The 22986-nt window shown below is 50.0% G+C and overlaps 1 protein-coding gene across 1 annotated transcript; it reads right to left on the bottom strand.

The window, feature by feature from the left end:
* Positions 1 to 2801: 2801 nt before the first annotated feature.
* On the bottom strand, positions 2802 to 8342 carry NLRP6 (NLR family pyrin domain containing 6). Its single transcript, XM_054511740.2, has 5 exons — positions 7622 to 8342; positions 5550 to 7308; positions 4520 to 4612; positions 3198 to 3368; positions 2802 to 3075 (listed from the first exon to the last, which is right to left on the bottom strand). The coding sequence occupies exons 1-5, from the start codon at positions 8340 to 8342 to the stop codon at positions 2904 to 2906; spliced, it is 2916 nt and encodes a 971-aa protein (XP_054367715.2). The 3' UTR covers positions 2802 to 2903.
* Positions 8343 to 22986: the final 14644 nt, after the last annotated feature.

Genomic DNA, 22986 nt, shown 5'->3' with positions numbered 1-22986 from the left:
CTGCCGGTCCCCCTCCAGGAGAAGTCCCTCCCTTTGCTCTGGCCCCACCTTCCGGCTCTCCCCAGCCGCTGCTCTCAGACTCCGTTTCCCCACCTGCCCACCTGGACGCTCCAGGGCTGGGCCCTGGGCCTGTCTCCTTGCCTCTCTGGCCCTGGCCTGACCCACACGTCTATGCTCTGACCACTGGGCCCCGCCAGAGACACTCAGATTCCACGTGTCCCTCAAAACCAGCTCTTCTTGCAACCTCCCGCAGGAGACTCCTCCTGTCCAGCTGCTCAGGCTCCCTCTGTCCCCACACCCACTTCCAATGCACAGGTCCTGTTGTTCTGCACTTGCCAGATCTCACCATCGCCACTGCAACCTCCGAGGTCAAGCCGTCCTTTTGGATAGACACAGTCCACACTCTGTGCTTCTGCTCTGCCCTCTGCAGTCCTTGTTAACACAGCCACAGGCACCCTTCTGCCCCGAAGCCTGTGGTGGTGCCCACCTCACTGGAGGACCGACCGGCAAGCATCCCTTGCCCCCCCTAACCCCTCCCCTAGTCCACTGCTGCCACTCTAGCTTCCTTGCGGCTTCTGCAACAGTCCAAGCATGCTCCCTGTTATGGACTGGGTGTGTGCCCCCAAATCCATCAGTTGAAATCTAATCCCCAGTGTGACCGTATTTGCAAGTGGGGCCTTTGGGAGGTAATTAGGTCAAGAGCTGTCAAGAGTGGGATTAGAGACCTTACAAGAAAAGGCCCGAGAGCTAGCCTGCTCTCTTTCCACCATGTGAAGAGACAGCAAGAGGACAGCCCTCTGCAACCAGGAAGAAGGTCCTCACCAGATGCCATATTGACTGGCACCTTGACTTTGGACGTCCCAGCCTCCAGCACTGTGAGAAACACATTTCTGTGTTTGATAAGCGCCCCAGTTTACGGTATTTTGTCATGGCAGACGAGCTGGTAAGACACTCCTCTTCATGGCCTTTGTACTTGGCTATTGCTTTGCCTGGAACACTTTCCGTCAAGATATTCTCAGGGCTTGATGCCTCACATCCTTCTGTTTTCAAATGCCCTGTCCTCAGTTAGACTTCTCCAGACCCAGTACTTGTAACTGGAAAGCCTTGGCTCTGTTGTCTCCCTGCATTTTGCCGTACTTTATGTTCCCCCAAAGCACTGGTTGGCCCCTGTCTATGTCTATACATGTTTATTGTCTGTCTTCCTGTCAGGTTAAGGCGGGGGGGATTTTGTCCGTTTTGTGGAATGAATGCCTGGATTTGAAAGGTGAGTATGGAAGGGAATTTCCCCCGAGAATTGAAGGCACTGACTCCCGTGGTTTTCATCTACCTGGACTGAGGTCTCAGGAGCCGGTCAAGCCCTGAAGCTTTGACCAGAGACCTGAGGATTCGGGGGCTGTCCACTGCTGGCCCTGTTCGTCAAACCCGGGCCTCGCCTCAGAGCTTCCTGCAGTCAGTCTGTAACCCTGAGCCTCAGTTCCCTCATCTGGGAAATGGGGAATACAACCCCACCCCATACAGGTGGATTGGGGACCAAAGGAAAGATTGTGAGCGCTTGCTAGGATGCTTGGCCACGTGCAACAGAAATCAACAGAAGTGAATCCAAAGGAGAATGTATTATCAGTGCATGGGGTGGGGGGGCAGGCTGCCTGCTGCCAGAGTCCCAGCTGCTACTCCATCTCCCTCTCCCCTGGTCTCCATCCCTGAAGACCTAGATAGTGAATGGACCCCTCTGGACTGGGCCCACACAGCCTCAGGGATGGCTTTGCTCCCAATGCCAAGATACAAATTCCTGGGGTGGAATGGTGACCTGCCCACCTTTGGTCAGGGGTCAGCCCCTGCTCGATGCCCTGTGACCAGGGGCAGAGTTGTTGGGGCTGTGGGGCCCATAGTGCAGATGGGGATGGGATCAGTGCAGGGGTCGCTCTGCACTGAAGAGACCAGGTAAAGGCCAACACATGGTAGGTGCTTGATGCCTGGGAGCTCTTGACATCATTATTGTTGCTGGAGGCATCTGCAGGGGGAAGGCTAGAGGGCCTTAGGAGAGGAAGGTGGGTGGAGGAGAGGTCCCTGGGTTTCTAAGACAGAGATGTAACCTGTGCCCAGGGTGTGAGGGGAGGGGCATATCCTGGGACCTGTCCCTGGCCAGGTAAGGGACCCTGTGTGTCCTCGCCTCCCGTCTGCCTGCCCCCAGCTCCTCAGGCTCAAAAGAGCTGACCAGAGCTGAGAGCAACATCCTCCTGCCCTTGGGATGAGGAAGTCTACTCCGTAGGGCTGACTAGAGTCCTCCCCCTGGCCTTCGGGGCCTCAGAGGGCACTGATGAATCCTTTGGGAGGCTCAGGGGGACTGTCCAGTGCCGGGTGGGTGATGACCAGACCTGGCTTTGCCGTCTTCACTGTCTGCAGCTCCTTCAGTGACTGCTCGCTCAGCTCCACGGAGGTCAGACTGTAGCCATGCACACAGAACACAAGTGGGAGTAGGTTGGGGAAGCTGAGGCCAGGGTGGGGGGGCAGTAACAGGGCAGCGGGGGGGGGCAGTGATGGGGCTGTTGGCCTGGGCTGTGCTAAAGCACACAGTGACAGAAGGTGTTAGGGGCGTCAGAGGCTGGGAAGAGGGGTTAGGGGCTGGGGGCCAGAGCCTTTCGGGGAGTAAAAGGGTATTGGGATCACTGGCCCAGACTTGCCATGGCACCAGATGACAGATGGACATTTGGTCTGGTAGAGTGGCTGAAGCCGAGAGCTGGGGCCAGCGCTTTGGAGCACGGGTCTCCAGGGGCTGGGTTTGAGTGTGGTCACTCGGGCGGCCTGAGAGGGGCTCCACTTCAGGGCCCAGGGGAAGTCCCCAGGCACCCAGCCCAACCCACGGTTGAGGGGCTGAGTCCCCAGCACGTTTCCCGCCCCTGCCTCTACCTGAGGCTCTGTAGGCGGCATCCTGGGTGCTGTAGGGCTGCACACAGGTAGGTTACCATGGGTCCCGACAGTTGACAGTCACTGAGATCCAGGGTAGTCAATGCTGGGCTCTGCCTGAGCATGCTGATGAGGTACTGAAGCGCTTCCTGGAGGCAGGGCTGCTGCACCCTGGGGGCGGGGTGAACCTCAGGACTGCTGTGGACAAACTGCAACCCCCCCCCCCCCCCCCGGCCCCTGGCCCGCGGCCCTGCCCTTGTCCCTCCCTTGGTCTCTTCCAGGCCAGGTCTTACCGGAGCTTCTGCACCCGGCACTGGGGCCAGGCCAGGCCCTCACTCAGCACACGCAGGCCTGCCTCGGTGAGCCAGTTGTGGAGGAGGCCCAGCTCCCTCAGGGCAGGGGCCTCCTTCAGGGCCCCAGAGAGGTCTTGGCAGACGGAGTCAGGCAGTTTGCAGCGGCACAGCCTGTGGTCAAGAGGCACACGGGTCTGTCTTCAGGCCCCCTGGCTGCTTTGCTACACCCCGGCTCCGCAAACTGCCCGCTCCTTGGGCGGCTGAGGTTCAGTCTGGCGATATGCTGGCTCCACAGGAACAGAGTTTTCTCCGTCCTTTGTCACCACATGTGTTCCTGAGGCGCCTTGGCCATATATGCAAGTGCTGGACTGCACTCCACTTTCCCTTAGGACACAATTCTCTACCAGCTTTTTGATGAGCCAATTTAGATCTTACTGTCCACATGTTTAATTGCATATCATTGTCCATCGAGTTAAGGTAGGCCATAGTTTATTCAAGTAGCCAGTCCCTAACAATCGGGCAGTTGTGTTGTTACTACTTTTTTGCTATTATAAATAATGCTGTGATGAACGTCTTCATGCATTCAGTTTAGGGGCAGAATCGATGGGCCAAATGTGCCGATCACCTTCTTGGCCCCCTATGTTTATTTCCAGGTTGCTGGAATACCCTCCTGTCAAGCTAAGTAACCATGTCACTATGCCCCACCGGTACTAGTTCCTACAGTTTCTCTTACCTTCTGCTTACTTGGTGATAGGTCATAGACTCAGTGTTGCCACATTAATTCTCATACCAACCCTCTGAGGCAGAATCTCTTGGCTCCATTTCATAGGGGAAGAAACAAGCTCAGATAGACTGACTTGCCCAAGGGCTCAGAGGCAGGCAACCTGGACTCAAAGCCTGTGTCCTGAATACTCCCTTCCATTGCTTGGAAGAGTTCAGAGGGGCTGCCCAGCACTTTCCAATAGCACCTAGCAGCCTTCCTTCCTTCCTTCGTTTGTTTGTTTCCTTTCTTTGGAAGGAAAATATGTTCTGGTCTTCTTTATCCCTCCCCCAGAATGCTTAGCCGCACCATGCTTTCCACTCAAACTGGGGCCAAATGCTCCTTCCTAACTAACACCGAAGCTGATGATGGAGCCCCTGCCCCCATCCCCTCCTCCGTTCTGTGTGGGCACAGCCTGTTGACCCCAGCCCGGGACACCAGAGGCCACAGGCTCTCAGTCTGTCCCCTCAGCCGTTTCCAGACAGGGCTGTACCTCTGTCCCTGCCCAGAGTATCCTGCTTTGCATCCCTTCCAAGGGAGGGGTGGGGGCATGGTCACTCACGTCAGGCTGTTCAGACCACAATGTTGGTCAGTCATGGCCTCAAAGAGTGAACGTAGTGGAGAGGCCTGGGGTTTTCTCATGGTGGCTTGTGAACTGCTAGGAGAGAGAGCAAGGTGAAGCCCACCTGTCCCCTTCCGGCTCCTCGGCGCCTTCCGGAGCTTCAGTCTCTTCGGCCCCCTCAGGTGCCGCCCTAGGGCGGCCCTGGCCCTGTTCCTGCACCCACCGCAGGACATCCTGCTTCACGCGCTCTGAAACCACGCCGCCCAAGTGGCCCTACCTCTTTCCTGTGGTCCTGAGGTGTCGGAGCTGCCTCTGCCCTCAACCCCAAACTGAGCCAGGACCCCTCCACCCTCTTCACTCTAAACCCAGTGTGAAACCACTCATCTGGGGCCCCATGCACCTCCCCGCTGAAGCAGTCTATGTGAGTCCAGCCGGTGGGGGAGGATGTCACCCGCATTCCGAGGTGGGTCTACCCTTGCACGTGCAGTGGGCGTCCCCAGCCCCAGCCCCTGCCAACATCCTGACTTTCATTATCTCAACAGATGCTGAGCTCTGGGTCAAGTGCTGGGTTGGAGCTAAGGCAACTCTCCCTGAAGGAGCTGAGGGTCTAGTAAAGGGGATAGACATGGGTAGATGTCATGGCATACAGTGGTCTATGGGGCACTTCTGGGGCCAATGGGGTCTCAGGCCAGCTGGGGGAGCCTGGCAAAGCACTGAGCAGGTACAAAGCTCAGGGCACAGTGGGCATAGTTATTCCAGAACTTACTAGAAAGCTGGGCCTGAGCCACACAGCCATGCTTGGAGGTTTGCCTCACCTGTGGACAGTTGGGAATTGGCATGGCAAGGGCATCCTGGGGAAGGAGATGGACATTGGGAGGCTGCCTTGCAAGGGGGTGGGCTCCTCCTCTGGCGGGGGTGGGGGGGGCAGGCGTCCGCTGTGGACGTGCTCCCCCTGCCCACATGGATGCACGGGCACACATTCCCCCACGGAGGGCCTGTGAACCGGGGCCATCTTGCCCTGTAGACTCACGAGCTGCCGCCCAGGCTGCCATGCAGTCGCTTTATCAGGCTCTTCCTCTTTTTCTTGTCCTGTGCGGGGACCAGTCCACAGCTCACCAGCCGCAGGGCCTGCCCGGCGGGGCAGCACCTTATGCAGTAGCTCAGGACGGCCAGGTCCATGCGGCTGAAGCGCACGCGCTCCAGCTCCAGCTCAGGCCAGCCGCGCAGGGCTTGGTGCACGAAGGCGCCCTCCTGCGTCTCGTACAGGCAGTACAGCAGCTCCAGCGGGTAGTTGAGCTCGCCCTCGTCCTCTTCCGGCTCCTCGGCGCCTCCCGGAGCTTCGGTCTCTTCGGCCCCCTCAGGTGCCGCCCTAGGGCGGCCCTGGCCCTGTTCCTGCACCCACCGCAGGACATCCTGCTTCACGCGCTCTGAAACCACGCCGCCCAAGTGGCGCTCGATGTCGCGCATCCGCTCTGTGTTCAGCAGCCCGAAGAGGAAGCGCGTGGTGAGCGTGAGGTGGCAGCGCCGCTCGGTGTCCCCCCGCAGAAGCGCTCCTACGCTGTCAGCCGGTGCCGTGAGATCTCGCTCATCCTCCAGCAGGTAGGACAGCGCAGCGAAGAATTCCTGGAAGCTCTGGTCCATGAACTGGTAGGTGACCTCTGTCTCCAGCACGCCTGGCAGCTCCTTCTTGCTGAGAAACAGCGTCTGGACTTTAGAGCCGCGGAGTTCCAGTCGTTCCAGATCCTTCTCCGCGAACTGCGCCCTGTGCTGGAGGATGCCTTCACGGGCCAGGCGGCACAGCTTGCGCAGCTCGCCCTGCATCTGGGGACCATCTGCCGCAGGCGCCGAGCTCAGGACGCTGGCGGTGAAAAGCAGGTACACGGACGTGGTCGTCTTGGAGGTGCGCGACAGGTCCTGGCCGAGCTCGATCTGCTGGCGCAGAACAGTGCACACGATCCAGCACACAAAGGGCACGAAGCACAGGGCGAACAACGTCTCATTCTCCTTCACGAAACGGTAGGCACGCTCCGCCATCCGTTCGTCCCGAAAAAACTTGTGGAAGTACTTCTTCTTGTCCTTGTCGGAGAAGCCGCGCACCTCCGCGCACTGCGGTGAGCACAGGAGGCCCTGCAGCCTCCCCGGGGCGGTGGCGCGCGCCGTCACCAGCAGGCGCGCGTCGGGCAGCAGCGTCTTGCTCATCAGGCCGCCCAGCACCCGCGCGCCGTCTGCCTCCTCGAAGGGGTCTGTGCAGGGCCTGGCCTCGGAGGGCCCCGGCGGCGGCAGCAGCTCGTCCGCGCCGTCCAGGATGAAGAGCAGCCGCTCGGACCGAGCGAGCATCTGCCGCAGGGGCGCACTGCGGTGGGGGCACTGGTCTAGGATCAGGCCGGCCAGGCTGCGCGTGCCGGGTCGCTCCAGCAGCTCGCGGCAGGGCAAGAAGAAGGCGAAGTCCACCTGGTCGTGGTACAGCTTGCCTGCCGCCCAGTCGTACAGGATTTTCTTAGCCGCCATGGTTTTGCCGATGCCCGCGGGGCCCTGTAGCACTACAGTCAGAGGCCGCTGACCTTCTCCGTCGCGGCCGAAGAGGCGGTTGAAGGTGTGGGTGTCCGAGCGCCGAGCGCGCTCTGGCCCCTGCTCCTCCGCGAGCCCCGGAGCCTCGTCCACCAGCGGGGCGCTCTCGCGCGCGATAAGCAATTTGGTGAAGCGCTTGTTGATCTTCACCGAGCGGCTGTTTCTCTCCTTCACCTTGGCATGCTGCTGCAGGACATGCTCTCTGTACTTCTTTTTGTACTCTGGTGGGGGCCGGCAGAGGGGACCGGAGGGAGTAAAGGGAACGCGGTATGTGTGTGGGGAGGACAAGGATGGGACGGGCTGCGTCACTTGACCCTCTCGGGCCATTCCCCAACCCACTGTTTCCCCAGCTACACCCCAGCCCCTCTCCCCTGCAGCCTTCCCACACACTCTCCTCCCTGGGACCAGCTGTCGGGAACCTCCAAGCAGTGTAGAGGACACTCGTGCTGCAAACCTGAGGGTCACCGTCGTGCCCCCACCCCCCACCCCGCCCCGACAGCTTGGGGCCCGTGTTTCGTGCCTGGAGAGACCTACCGGACACGGAGAGCAGAGCGGGGGAGCTGGGGCCGAGCCCTGGAAGGGAGACCTGTGGTGAGGCCCTGCTGAATGTGCAGGGGCGGGGCGGGGGCCGCAAGAGGGAGTTGGGGCCACCCTCAAGAGCGCCCAGGATCCGAGCCCTGGGGCTGGTGAATCTGCGGACGGGGAAGCGGGAAGGATGGCGGCTCGAGGCCCAGACTCTGCCCAGGCGGGAGCGAACGGACAGGCAGGGGCCCTGGCAATCCCCGACCCTGCGCTCACGCTGCAGCCGCTGCTCCTTGAGTCGCGCCGCCACGTCGCGCACGTCCGCCCTCTTCAGGGTCTTCCGGGTCACGTCCAGCGCAGGCTCTGGCCCGTAGAATTGGGTCAGCTGCATCGCGAGGTCCACGGCGTCCGCGCGCTCCAGCCGCCCCCACGGGATGCTGCGGCCGTCCAGCGGCGCATCCCGCAGCTTGAGGCGGAAGCGCTTCAGCTGCTCCTGGCTCAGATCCTCGAGCGCGGCCTGAAGCAGATCTCGCGCGGCAGCCGCGCGGGACTCCGTGCTGGGGGCGGTGGGAGTCAGCACGTGTGTGGCGACGGTGACCCCAGCCCTGCCGCGCCCCACCCTACCCGACCCCGGCGTCGGGGCGCCCAGGACAGCCAGCGAGTCAGAGGCGCCCCGTTTCCCCGCGTGACTCCAGGCCAACGCTTGGTAGCGCTCCGCGGGGAGGGAAGTCATGGAGGAGGTGGGTGGGCTTTGCTCCGAGGCTTTGCTGCCTGGCGGTGAGTGGGGTCACTCCGCGGCAGGCACTGGCCACCGCTGACCCGAGCGCTAGGGGGTGCCTTCCTGCTCTGTACCTCCCTTCCTGTGTTCCTCCCACACACATGGCTAGGCCAGGTCAAAAGTCTACGATGAGGCATCTACAAGGGCCTGCGCTCTCCCCTTTCGTCCCTTTCCCCCTTCCCTTCCCTGGGAGCCTCGAGCAAAGCTGGCCTCAGCGGAGAGCCAGACTCACCACTTGGCCCAGACTGTGTTCCTCAGTTCCCCATGATACTCATCGCCCTGCACCCTTTGGTGGGGTCCAGGCGGGGGGCCTTACACCAGGGGCTGAATCTGAGCCGCTCCTAGGGAACAGACCCACCGGATGCCTTCTGTGCAGATGGAGTCCCTAGAATCCTGAGCCTGGGGGGTGCTGGGGGAAGGTTGTGGATAAGGGGGTGTGAAGCCCAGGGAGTCAGCAGCCTTAGGTGAGGCCTTAGAGGGCTTCCCAAGTGACCACCCTGAAAGCCAGCACTCACCTGGAGCAGAAGGCCTCTGGCTGGTCCATGGAGTCTGGGCCCTAGGACTAGCACTTAGGGGCAGATGCAGGGATCAGAAAGGTGACCTCTCTCCAGGTTGCCTGGAGCCAAGTTCTAGGGGAGCTGTCCAGTCTCAGCCATGCCGTAGGCCCAAGAGCTCTAGCTCAGCCAGCACTAAGATGTCCGTCTACTAGTCACCAAGCTCCCAAACTCAGGCACTGGGGCACGTGCACACAGCCACCCTTTAAGAGTTTTGCTGGGTGACCTTTGATTTTCTTCTAATCTTTTTTCCCCTTTACTGTACTCTGAAAACCCATAGGGTGTGGCCTCGAGGCAGAGCTGTGAGCAGGTGACTGCAGAGCAGGGTGGACTGTGTGGAGGATGTGGCTGTCTCAAAACGAGACCTTCAGCTTTAAGGCCTCGAGATAGGTTAAATTCTGAAGGCAGCAGTGAAGAAGGGCTTCTTAGGCAGAGGGGACACTGGGATTTGCATGATATTATCAGGGAAAGGAAGGCTGTCACATGGGCCAGGGAAGAGCTCTGTGGCTTCCCAAATCTGGCTTGAGCAGGCTGATGAGAAGAGGTTTGAAGATGAGGAGTGTGTGTGACTGATGTGGGACCATGTGTGGCCAAATGAATGTGGGGTTCTACTGACAGTATCTGCCTGTGTGAAGTGTGTGTGTGTGTGTCTCGGTCTGTCTATGTGACCATGTTTGTTTGTTTTTTTTTAAAGATTTTATTTATTTATTTGACAGAGAGAGAGAGAGAGAGAGAGATCACAAGTAGGCAGACAGGCAGGCAGAGTGAGAGGGAGAAGCAGGCTCCCTGCTGAGTACAGAGCCCAATGTGGGGCTCAATCCCAGGACCCTGGGATCATGACCTCAGCCGAAGGCAGATGCTTAACCATCTGAGCCACCCAGGCATCCCTATGTGACCATGTTAATACTGTGTTTGTGTGAGGGTATCTGTGGTCAGCTAAATAAAAGACCCCAAAGATACCAGGTCCTAATCTCTGGAACTCTTGAAGGTCCCCTTGTATACCAAAAGGGGCTTTGCAGATGTGATGGAATTCCAGGTCTAGAGATGGGAAGATTGTCCTGGATTATCCAGATGGGCTGTAAATGTCATCTCAAGTCTCATGGATAGAGGCAGAGGGGGATTTGGGCCAGAGGAAGGTAATGTGACACTGAAGCAAGATGCTAGGCTGCTGGCCTTGAAGTGGGAAGAAGGGGCCAAGAGCCAAGGGAGCGCAAGGAACACAGCACTTGAGGCTGGAAATGCAACTCGAAAAAAGCAAGGTGAGGACATGTCCTCTAGAGCCTCTGGAGGGAGTGTGGCCGACCCAACCCATGGAACTCAGCCCAGTGAAACTGATTTTGGACTTCTGGCCTTTGGAACTGTGAGAGAATAAACGCGTGTTGTTTTAAGCCAGGTTTGTAATAGCTTTTACAGCAGCCACAGAAAATGAACACAGTAGCTTTCTGAGCATTTCTGGGAAACTGTCCGCAAGAACAGGTGTTCTGGGATTGTCACCGCCTTTCTGGCCATAAGCCATCCTGTGTTCAATCCTGCGTCCACCAGGAGCCCTGAGAACGGCCCCCTGGGGAGAGAACCCAGAGTCCTGGGATCCTCTTTTCTGGTTGCCCCCTCCACCAGGAGGAGGGGACTCACAGAGATGCCCATTTGTCTCTGATTTTTTTTTCTACTTAAGACAAATAGACCCCATGTCTCCCTGAGGTGGGCTCAGGCTTTCAGAGGTATGGCTCTGTTAACCACACTCACATCTACCCCAGGGTAGCGCCCTCCTTCTCTCCTACTCCCCAAATTCCTGACAGGTCCCCACCATCTAACTTGACTGCCCTCCACACTGGTAAGCCTCCTGGACACAGGGCAGGGTTGGGAGCAGAGACCCTGGAGGGGCTGCTGCCAGCACAGAAGGGCAGGGGCCACTTTGTGCTTTGAAAGAACTCTCGTGAACATGAACACGGCTCACTGTCCCCACAGAGCACTGAAAGGTAGGGGCAGTGCACCTGCCCTATGTGGTGAAGCGGCTTCACCTGGGGCAGGCCCAGAGTGGGGACAAGACCTTTATTCCAGGCCATGGTGAGGGTAACACCCAGCAAAGCAGAGGAGTGGACTGAGTGTCCTTGGAGTCAAGGTCCTAGGGACAAACCCTTAGCAGAGTTGGGCCTCAGCTGCCAGGAGAGGTTGGGGGTGGGGGGTGCTACTGTCATGAGCTCTCTACGGGGTCCCAGCTCCCTTGACCTACTGGCTCCTGACTTAGCTCCTCTGACATGGCTGGGATTCTGCAGAGGGAAAGCAACAACAAATGGACAACAAACGTAGGCGTGTCAGGGCTCAACCGTGGACAGAATGTGGGCCTTGCTCAGCTCGGTGGGCATTGCAGGGCCCTGGGCCACAGGCCCACTTCCAAAGACCCCAGTGCACCCCTCATGGACCCCTCACTGAACCCCGTTCCAACCCCGAGACACTCCACACACCCTCACTCCTCCAGGCAGAGACAGATGTCCCACGTTGGCTGGTGTTGTGTTTCTCCGAAATGAACATTCACTTTTCCTCTCCACAGGATAATTTCTTGAAAGCAAGTTCTCTACAACTGCACTGTCTCCCTTCCATTGTTTCAGACAGAAAGTGCCACCATCAAGAGCACAATCTCCTAGCCAGAACTTCGGGGATCAAATCCTGCCTCCACCATCCAACAGCTGGATCACCTTGGACAAGTTACTTAACCTCTCTGTGTCTCTGTTTCCTCATCTGCAAAGTGGCATGGTAATGGCACTCCAGCGTCAAGGGTGGAGAGGAGTGAACCTGTAACACATGCACTTGCCCATTCTAGGCATTGGTTGTTACCACCTCTCCAGTTCTGTGAAGTTCTGTTTTCTGGGTCACCGAGAGCATCCTGATTTCTAAACCCACTTCAGTTCTGAGTCCACTCACCTCTCCCTAGCACTTAACACTGCTGACTATGAACTTTTCCTTGAAATGCAAGCTCTTTTCCTTCTGTCAAAGGAACTGAGAGGGGCACGTCAGAGATAGCATAGGGTTGGAGGAAGGGTGTGCATCTGCTCTGGTGTGTTCTGCCATAATCAGCATGGGAGGGGCCCTGAGGGCTGTGATTTCGGGATGTCAAGGTCATCCCCATCTCCTAAGATGGACCCTCCTTAAGTGGACTCTGTGTCCCACAAATTCTCAGCAGCTGCTGATAACAGCCCTGGAAAAGGCTTTGATAATGGGAGCCAATATCAGGGAGCCTTGCCGTGAGCTGAGTTGTGGAAGCATGGGGATGAGGCGAGGAGGTTGGGAGCAGGTGGAGGGGTGCACTTGGGGGGTGGAGAAAGCCAAAGGCTTTCTTTCTTAGAAGGGGTAAGCAGGCAAGGAAAGGAATTGGGGAGTGGTGTGGCAAACAGTGCCTTTTCACTCGGATTTGTGTCATCTACAGGTGTAGCTGCTGAGCAGGGCCACTTCCAAAGTCACAATCTTGAAATCTTTTCCAAGTAATTTAGACTGCACTCTGAAATCCCTCAAACGTTCCTCCCACAGGAATTTGCTACCTAGGAAAACTTGAGGAAAACCTTTGAGCATTTCATCCTCTCTCAAATTTTGTCCTCATGGCGGCTGCTAATGAGGTCTCTCTGGTGTCTTCAGCATCACCCACTCCTCCTTTGGGGGTTCCCTTCCCCTCAGTTCTCCTGCCTTTGAAAAGCCTCATTCTTGAGTGCTTATACCCTCAGCAGAATGCTTCCTTCCCTGTTCTGAGCATTCCAATTCACCTCTTGACCTCAGAGAAAGGACCATTTCTGGAGGAGTGGGAAAGATGAGGAAAAAAACGGACTTACAGCTGACCCCCTCCTCTGTGTGCTAATATTATATAACTTGGCTAAAATGGACAAATTCCCAGAAAGACACAAACTACTGAAATGGACTCCAAAGAAAGAATCTGAATAAATCTTCAAGTAAAGAGAATGAATTAATAATAAAAAAAAATTCCTACAAAGAAAAGTCCACACCCAGATGGCATCACTGTTGATTCTATCAAACATTTAAAGCATTACAAACACTCCTTCACAAACTCTTACAAAAAATATAAATGAGAAGAATACTTTCCCAACTCATTCTGTGAGGCCATATTACCCTGATCCCAAACGAGGCGAACACATCACAAGAAAACTAAAGACCATTATCCCTGATAAATATAGACACAGAAAATCTTCAACAAGCTCCTAGAAAACAGAATCATTAACATATAAAAAGAATTACAAGCCATGGCTAAGTGGAATTTATCCCAGTAGTGCAAGGTTGGCTTGACATCCCAAAATCAATTAGTGTAACTGGGAAGTCCTTGCTGTGCCCACCCAGTAGGAGCTGGCCAGGCAGCCTGGGTGGTTCTCATTCATCTTTTCTCTGATGAGGGTTTTCATTGCAGTGATTCTGTTCCTTTTATACTCTTTTTTCCCTGTTCCTTTAATACTCTTGTATACTGGGAGTTTTGGAGGTAGATGTCTGGGTCTCTTAGGCTTCAGAAGGTCTAGTGGCTACAAGCTCAAGATCAAGGAGTCAGCAAGGGTGGTTTCTTCTAAGGCATTTCTCTCACCCTTGTAGACAGTTGTTTTCTTCCAGTGTCTTCACATGGTCTACCTCTGGGTATCCAGTATGGATTTTAATACATCCTAACCTACTGAGGGAAGGAAAATATTCAGTCCCAACCCTCTCCAGCCTTCCTGTCTCATTCAAAGAAGAATTTTGAAAGAAACCAGAGGGAAAGAAAGCCCACTAGTAGAACAAAGATACAAATTACATCAGACCTTTCTTAGAAATCATGCAAGCAAGAAGAGAGTGGAATGGGATATTTAAATTGATGAAAGAAAAAATCCACCTACCTAGAATTCTGTATCCAATGACATTATATTAAAGTGAAGGAAAAATAAGAACTTTCTCAAACAAACAAAAATTGTGGAAATTTGTCACCAGAAGATGAGCCCTGCAAGAAATGTTAATAGGAGTTCCTCAGAGAGAAGAAAAAGAATATTGTGTAGATTCAGATCTACATAAATGAAGAGGATTATTGAAGGAATAAATGAAGGTAAAATAAAATATTTTATTTTTCTTATACTTAACTGATCTATTAGTTTGTTCAAGATAATAATAGCAATATATTGGTTGAATATAGCTTGTGAGTAAGGGAAATGTGTGACATCATGCCATAAGGAATGGGAGGGAAGACTTGGGAATGGCCTGTTACAAAATACTTGCACTGCCTAGGAAGTGGTACAGTATTATATGAAAGCAGACCTAGAGTAATTGTAAAGGCAGATTACAAATTCTAGGGCAATCACCAAAGCATTTTAAAAAAGAAGTATAATTTGGGTGCCTGGCTGGCTCAGTTAGTTAAGCATCTGACTCTTGATTTCTGCTCAGTCATGATCTCAGGGTTTTGAGATCGAGCCCTGTGTTGGGCTCCACACTGGGCCTCAGCCTGCTTAAGATTATCTCTCTCCCTCTCCCTCTGTCCCTCCCTCCCCGCTTATGCTCTCTCTCTCTCTCTCAAAAAAAGAAAAAAAAAAGCATAATTGATATGCTAAGGGAAGAGAGAAACCAGAATAATATAAAATACTCAAAACCAGAGAAAAAGCAGAAAAAGTTTGGAAGAAAAAAAGAACAAGAAAGTGAGACAAAGGGACCAAATAGCAAATGGTTACAAATATGATAAATACTAATTTAACCATATCAATAATCACTTTAACTGTAAATGACCCAAATTCCTTGAAAGACCTGTAAATAGCCCCAAATGACCTAAATCACTTTAACTGTAAATGACCAATTAAAAGAGAACGACTATCAGAGTGGATAAAAAACATGACCCAACTGCATGTTGTTCACAAGAAACCCACATTAAATATAAAGACACAGATAGGTTAAAAGTAAAGGGATGGAGAGAGATATACCAGGCTAACACTAATCAAAAGAAGACTGGGTGGATGAAGGTGGTCAAAAAGTACAAACTTCCAGTTATAAGATAAATGAGCACTAAGGATGTAATGGACAACATGGTGACTGTGGTTAACATTGCTGGATGGCATGCATATGTGAAAAATGTTAAGAGAGTAAATTCCTGAGAGTTCTCATCACAAAGAAAAAGAAGGACCTTTTTCTTTTTCCTTTTTTTTAACGATTTTGTTTATTTATTTGACAGAGAGAGACACAGCGAGAGAGGGACACAAGCAGTGGGGAGTGGGAGAGGGAGAAGCAGGCTTCCGGCAGAGCAGGGAGCCCAATGTGGGGCTCGATCCCAGGACCCTGGGATCATGACCTGAGCCGAAGGCAGACGCTTAACGACTGAGCCACCCAGGCGCCCCTTCTTTTTTTTTTTCTTTTGGTATCTATTTGAGATGATGAATATTAACTAAACTTATCTGGTAATCATTTCACAATATATGTTAGTCAAATCATTATGCTATATACCTTAAACTTATACAGTTTGTATGTATGTCAATTATATCTCAATAAAACTGAGAAAAAAACCAGAGTAACTTATTAATTTCAGACAAAGCAGATTTTAGGGCAAAGAAAATCATCAGAGATAAAGAGGGGCATACATAATGATAAAAGGGTTAATTCTCCAAGTAGACATAACAATCCTTGATGTGTATGTACCTAACAACAAGAGTGTCAGATACCTGAGGAAGAAACTGATAGAATTTTAAGGAGAAATAGATGAATCCACTTTTATATTTGAAAACATCAATACCCCCTCTCAGAAATGGACAGATCCAGCAGGAAATCAGTAAGGACATAGTTGAACTCAATGCCATCAACCAACTGGATATAATGGAGATCCATTGACTACTTCAACTGACAGCAGCAGAACACACATTCTTCTTAAGCTCATATGAAACATTCACCAAGATAGGCCACATTCTGGGCCATAAAACACGCCCTAACAAATTTAAAAGAATAGAAGTCATACAATGTCTGTTCAGATCACAATGGAATTAAACTGGCATTCAATAACAGAAAGATAACTAGAAAATCCCCAAATATTTGGAGATTAAACAACATACTTCCAAATAACACAATGGCCAATGAAGAAGTCTCAAGAGAAAATTTAAAATAATGTTAACCAAATGAGAATGAAAAAACAACTTATCAAAATTTGCAAGATTCATCTAAATCACTGCTTAGAGGAAAATTATAGCATTGCGTGCATATATTAGAAAAGAAAAGTGCTCTAAAATCAATAATATAAGAACTACCCTAAGAAAATAGGGGGGAAAAGGCAAATCAGATCCAAAGTAAGCAGAAAAAAAGAAATAATAAAAATTAGATCAGAGGGGCGCCTGGGTGGCTCAGTTGGTTAAGCGACTGCCTTCAGCTCAGGTCATGGTCCTGGAGTCCCGGGATCGAGTCCCGCATCGGGCTCCCTGCTCAGCAGGGAGTCTGCTTCTCCCTCTGACCCTCCTCCCTCTCATGCTCTCTGTCTCTCATTCTCTCTCTCTCAAATAAATAAATAAAATCTTTAAAAAAAAATTAGATCAGGAATCAGTGAAACTGAAACCAGGAAGTTAGTAGAAAAAAAAAATCAAAGAATGAAAAGCTAGTTCTTTGAAAAGAACAATAAAATTCATAAGCCTCTAGCAAGACTAACCAGGAAAAAAAAGAGATAAGGGGCACCTGGGTGGCACAGGTGGTTAAACGTCCAACTCTTGGTTTCGGTTCAAGTCCTGATCTCAGAGTTGTGAGATTGAGCCCCACATTGGGTTCTGTGCTCAGTGTGGGGTCTGCTTGAGATTCTCTCTTCCTCTCCCTCTGCCCTTCCCACTTGTGCTCTTTCTCTCTCTCTCTCAAATGAATAAATAAATCTTTAAAAAAAAGAGACAAGGTACAAAGGTACAAATTATTAATATCAGAATGAAAAAGGGGCTATCACTACAGATCCCACGGATGTTAAAAGTATAATAAAGGAATATTATGAACAACTCTATGCTTACAAATTTGACATTTTAGATAAAGTAGATCAATTCCTTGAAAGACACAATACATCAAAACTTGTACAAGGACAAGTAGATAATATGAATATGTCTGTATTTACTAAAAAAAATTGAATTGCAAATTAATAATGTTCCAAAACAGAAAGTACTAGGCCCAGATGTGTTGACTGGTGAATTCTACAGAAGAAATAACAGCTCTACTATCCCTTCCAGAAAATTGAAGCAGAGGGAACACTTCCTAACTCATACTATGAAGCCAGCATTATCTTAATACCAAGACCAGACATAGACATTACTAAAAAAAAAAAAATCGAACAATATCTCTCATGGACATAGGTGCAAAAATATTCAACTAGATATTAGCAAATTGAATCCAACATGTGTAAAATTAATTATACACCGCAACCAAGTGAGATTTATCCCCGGGATGTAAGGCTGGTTTAATATTCAAAAATCAATTAATGTAATCTATCACATCAACAGGCTAAGGAAGAAAAATCACATCATCATATCAATAGATATAGAAAAAAATTTGACAAAACCCAACACCCATTCATGAGAAAAACTCTCAGCAAACTAGGAATAGAGGGGAACTTCCTCACTTAATAAAAGAGACCAGGGGACACCTGGGTGGCTCAGTCAGTTAAGCATCTGCCTTCGGCTCAGGTCATGATCCCTGGGTCCTGGGATCGAGTCCTGCATCGGCCTCCTTGCTCAGCGGGGAGCCTGCTTCTCCCTCTGCCTGCCACTCCCCCTGCTTGTGCTTGCTCTCTCTTGCTCTCTCTCTCTGACAAATAAATGAAAAATATTAAAAAAAAAAGAGAGAGAGATCGGCTAAAAACCTTACCACTAACATCATACTTAAGGGTGAGAAACTAGAAGCTTTCCTCCTAGGATTGGGAACAAGACAAGGAAACTCCCTCTCACCCTCCTAATCAACAAAGGAAGCCTTAGCTTATGCAACAAGACCAGAAAACGTAATAAGGGTATACAGATTGGGAAGGAAGAAATTTACTCTTTTCCACCCCCCACACATGACATGATTGTCTATGTAGAAAATTCCAAAGAATAAAAAACTCTTAGAACTAATAAGCAGTTATTGTGAGGTTGCAGGATACAAGGTCAATATACAAAAGTTGCTTGCTTTCCTATATACTGGCAATGAACAACTGGAATTTGAAACTAAACAGAGCATCATTTATATTAGCACCAAAAAAGGTAAAATACTTAGGTATAAATCTAACAAAATATGTACAAGATCTGTATGAGGAAAACTACAAAGCTCTGATGAAAGATTTAAAAAATATGAATCAATGGAAAAATATTCCATGTTTATGGGTAGGAAGATTCAATATTATTAAGCTGTCAATTCTCTCCAAATTGATCTATAGATTCAATATAATCCCAATCAAAATCCCAGCAAGTTGTTTTGTGACATTAGCAAACTTATTCTAAAGTTTATACAGAGAAGCAAAAGACCCAGAATAGCCAACACAATACTGTGTTAGAACAAATACTTCAAGACGTACTATAAAGCTACAATGATCAGGACAGTGTGTTATCGGCAAAAGGCTAGAGAAATAGATCAATGGAATAGAGTAGGGAGCCCACATATAGACCCACATAAATAGTCACTTATCATTGACAAAGGAGGAAAGGAAATTCAATGGGGAAAGGATAGTCTTTTTTTTTTTTCTGGTTAAAAGGTTTACATTTACTTTACTTCATTGATGTATAAATGACATGCAATATTTTATTAGTTTCAGATATACAACATAGTGATTCAACATTTACATACATTATGAAATGCTCACTACAATAAGTCTAGTTACCATCTGTCACCATACAAAGTTATATTGCAACATTATTGACCATATTCCTTATGCTATACTTTATATCCTTGGGTGTATTTTCTTTTCTTTTTTTCTTTTTTTAAAGATTATTTATTTATTTATTTGACAGAGAGAGACACAGCGAGAGAGGGAACACAAGCAGGGGGAGTGGGAGAGGGAGAAGCAGGCTTCCTGCTGAGCAGGGAGCCCGACGCAGGGCTCGATCCCAGGACCCTGGGATCATGACCTGAGCCGAAGGCAGACGCTTAACGACTCAGCCACCAGGTGCCCCTGTAGTTTATTTTCTAATTGGAAGTTTATACCTCTTAATCCCCTTCATGTATTTTGCCTAGAAAGGATAGTTTTTTTTCAACAAATGGTACAGGAACAACTGGGTATCTACATGAAAGAAAAAAATCTAGGCACAGACTTTAACCTTTCACAAAAATTAACTCCAAAATGGAACATAGACCTAAATGTTAAGTGGAAAACAGTAACATTTTTAGACTAGAACATAGGAGGAAATCTAGGTGATCTCGGGTTTGGCAATGGTGTTTTAGATACAACGCCAAAGGCATGATCCATGAAAGAGAAAATTGATACATTTGACTTCATCAAGGTTAAAAACTTCTGTTCTGCAAAAGACATTGTTAAGAGAATGAAAAGAAAAGCCACAGACTGGGAGAAAATATTTGCAAAAGATATATCTGATAAAGGAATGTTATCCAAAACATACAAAGAACTGTCAAGACTCCCAAAGAAGACAACCTGCTTATGAAGTGGCCAAAAGATCTGGACACTTCACCAGAGAAGATATACAGATGGCAAATAAGCACAAGAAAAGATGCTGAGCATCCTATGTCATCAGGGAAATGCAACTTAAAATAATGATATACCACTACACACCTATTGGAATGACTAAGACCCAGAACACCAACAACAAATATTGGCAAGGATATGGATCAACAGGAGCTCTCACTCATTGCAAAATGGTGCAGCCACTTTGGAAGACAGTTTAGTGATTTCTTACAAACTCTTACCATACAATCCAGCAATCATGCTCCTTGATATTTACCTAAATGAACTGAAAACTTATGTGCACACAAAAACCTGCACACAGATGTTTATAGCAGCTTTATTCATGATTGCCAAACTTGGAAGTGGATGTTCTTCCATATGTTAATGGATAAACAAACTTTGGGACATCCACACAATCAGTGATAAAAAGAAACGAGCTATCAAGACATGAAAAGACATGGAGAATCTTAAGTGCATATTGCTAGATGAAAGAAGTCAGTCTGAAAAGGCTATGCATTATATGATTCCAAATCTGTGACATTTTGGAAAAGGCAAAACCATGGAGCAGTAAAAATATCAGTGGTTGCCAGGGGTTGGGGGTAGGGAGGGATGAAAATGGAGCTTAGGGGGTTTTTATGGCAGTGAAACTACTTGCATAACACTATCATGGTAGACACATGACATTATGCATTTGTCCAAACCCACAGAATGTACAGCCAAGAAAGAACCCTAATGTAAACTATGGACTTTCATTAATAATGATGTATCAATATTGGCTCATCAATTGTAACAAATGTACCACACTAATATATGGTGTTAATAATAAGGGGAGACATATATATATAATATATATTATATATATATAAAATTTCTCTACCCTTTCTGCGAAGTTTTTCTATAAACCTAAACGTGCTCTAAAAAATAAAGTCTGTTTAAAAAAACCACAATGTGATACCACTTCACATCTGGTAGGATGGTTTTAATTAAAAGGATGGACAATAACAAGTGTTGGTGAGGATGTGGAAAAATTAGAACTCTCACATGTTGCTGGTAGGAATGTAAAGTGGTGCAGCCATTTTGGAAAACATCTTGTCAGCTCCTCAAAATGTTAAACATGGTATTACCATATAACCTAGTAAAATACCTCTGAGGTATCTTCCCAAGGGAATTGAAAACAGCAACATCCACACAAAAACTTCTATACAAATGTGCATAGTGGCCAAGAAGTGCAAGCAACACCAATGTCAACTGAAGAATCGATAAACAAAATATGGTCCATCATGCGATGGATGGGTGCAGCCACAAAGAGGGATGAAATTCTGACACATGTTACAACATGGATGAACCTTGAAAACACTGTGTTCGGTGAAAGAAGCCAGACCCAGAATGACAAGTATTGTATGATTCTACTCATATGAAATGTCCAGAACAGGCAAAGCCATAGAGATAAAAGGAGATTAGAGGTGGCCAGGGGCTGGGGGAGAATGGGAGTGACTGCTAATGGGTAAGAGGCTCCTTTTTGGAGTGATGGAATGTTCTAGAACTGACTGTGGTGATGTTTGTACAACTCTATGAATTAGAGTTCTCAGGACCATTGGATTATACCCTTTAAGTGGGTGAATTTTATGGTATATAAATTATATCTCACTAAAGATTTTTTGGGTTTGCTTTTTAAATATTTTATTTATTTATTTATTTGAAAGAGAGTGATCGAGAGAGACAGTGTGAGCAGAGGGAGGGGCAGAGGGAGAAGCAGACTCCCTGCTGAGCAGGGAGCCCCCTGTGGGGCTCGATCCCAGGATCCTGGGATCATGACCTGAACCAAAGGCAGATGCATAACCGACTGAGTCACCCAGGTGCTCCTCACTAAAGATATTTTAAAAACATTAATTCCAGTTTTTGACCTCATGAAGGGTCTTCTAAACAGCCTTGGTTTGGTGAGCATACCCAGTGTGGCTAAGTTTGGCTCTGTCTGTGCCTTGGATCCCCTCGGCTCAGGGTGATGGCCCCTGACAGTGCCCTAAACAAGATAGAAAGAACAGGGCCTGAGCAGTGACTGGCGGACTGCCAGGGTTTCTGGGGCTGCCCCCTCCTACTGTTGTCCTGAGTAACCAGCCCGTGGGAAGTGGGAAAAATGAGGTAGCGGGCATGCCCCCTCCTGCCAAGGGCAAGACCAGGTTTTGTGCATGTCACTTCTCACTCCCTTGGCCACTTACTTGTGGGGCCACATTCAGCATAGGGGAGTTTGGGCAGTGTGCCAGGCATAAATCCCATGACAGAAGACACTCCATCCTAAGTTTGTTCTTCCAAAAAATTATGATTCCAACCCACTAGGGTTGGAGGGGTCGACCTTGAGTGTGTTCCAGGAACCACGATGGCTCGTGTCAAGTGATTTTCATCCAGATCCAGCAGCTGGTGGTCCCAGCGCTGGTGTTCCCTGGCTCAGGTGCAGGACGATTTCAGGTCAAGGTGCAGCGGATTATCTAAGGAAGATCCAATTTTCCAAGAATCCCTTAATAAGACCCACATTAACCTGAGCAGCCACATGACTCAGGGCTCACACACATTCCAGAAACCATCTGTTCAGCCCTGGAAGTCTCAAAAAACAATGTTATTCTGTGCTTCAGCTTCTCCAGAGGAGCAATACAAAGGTTTATCCCATCACAGAGCAACCTTTTCCTCGAAGAAACTCTTTGGGTAGTCCTCGCTCTGCCTGAAGTTCCATGTTCATGGCAGTGGGGGAAAACTCCCCCACTCTTGCCCTCTTTCCTTGCTTCCCCCGCTCTCCTGGTCTGCAGCCCCCCAGAGCAGGTTCCTTTTAAGTCCACTTCCTCATCCTTCCCTCCCCTCACTCTGCCCAACACACTGATATCTGCACCATTACCCTGCTAACTGGCCACCCTCTCCTTGGACTACATTCTTCTTGAGAGGCACCTCCAAAGCCCCCACATCACCACACCTTCAGCCACCTCTCTCAGCTATCCTTCCAACATAGTTCCCCCCCACCCCAGGGCCTCCAGGGGTCCCAAATGGAGCCAGAGGTGGCCCAAGACCCGTTCCGCCCTTCTTCCTTACCCACAGAGCCCCACTTTGTGTGGGTTAGTTAAGTGCCTTCCTAGAAGACTTGATTTCCCAGGAGGTGACCATGGGGCACAGTCTTGGCCAATGATAGAGAAGAGGAAGCCTGCCGGGTGAGCTCAGGAGAAACCACAGTGCTCCTGCTAAAGAGGACGGATGGAGTAAGCACAGCCTTTTGCTCTTGGCCTCCCTCCCACTTTGTCCTGCACAGATGTGGACATAGGGCCTGGGGGTCCAGGAACAGTGAGCATTTGAGGAGGGAGACCGCTCACTGAGGGGGAGAAGGAGACTGACTCCAGGATGACGCCACGACCCCAGGCCAGCTCCTAGCCCAACTCCAGAGCCCTTGTTAGGTGAGGAGTCCTGCCCT

Source organism: Mirounga angustirostris, unplaced genomic scaffold (assembly GCF_029215605.1).
Source record: "Mirounga angustirostris isolate CCGP_5_RB_7025 unplaced genomic scaffold, mMirAng1.0.hap1 SCAF_13, whole genome shotgun sequence".
Taxonomy (NCBI): Eukaryota; Metazoa; Chordata; class Mammalia; order Carnivora; family Phocidae; genus Mirounga; species Mirounga angustirostris.
This window is presented reverse-complemented; position numbering and strand designations above follow the sequence as displayed.

Bases quoted from the DNA above. Each gene is read 5' to 3' on its own strand.
- NLRP6 (XM_054511740.2), bottom strand. From the start codon at position 8,342: ATGACTTCCCTCCCCGCGGAGCGCTACCAAGCGTTGGCCTGGAGTCAC. The intron at 4,613-5,549 runs GTGAGTCTACAG...CTCTCCTAGCAG, and splicing joins GGCAGCCTGGGCGGCAGCTC to TTCACAAGCCACCATGAGAA. The intron at 3,076-3,197 runs GTAAGACCTGGC...CCCCGCCCCCAG, and splicing joins TGCCGGGTGCAGAAGCTCCG to GGTGCAGCAGCCCTGCCTCC.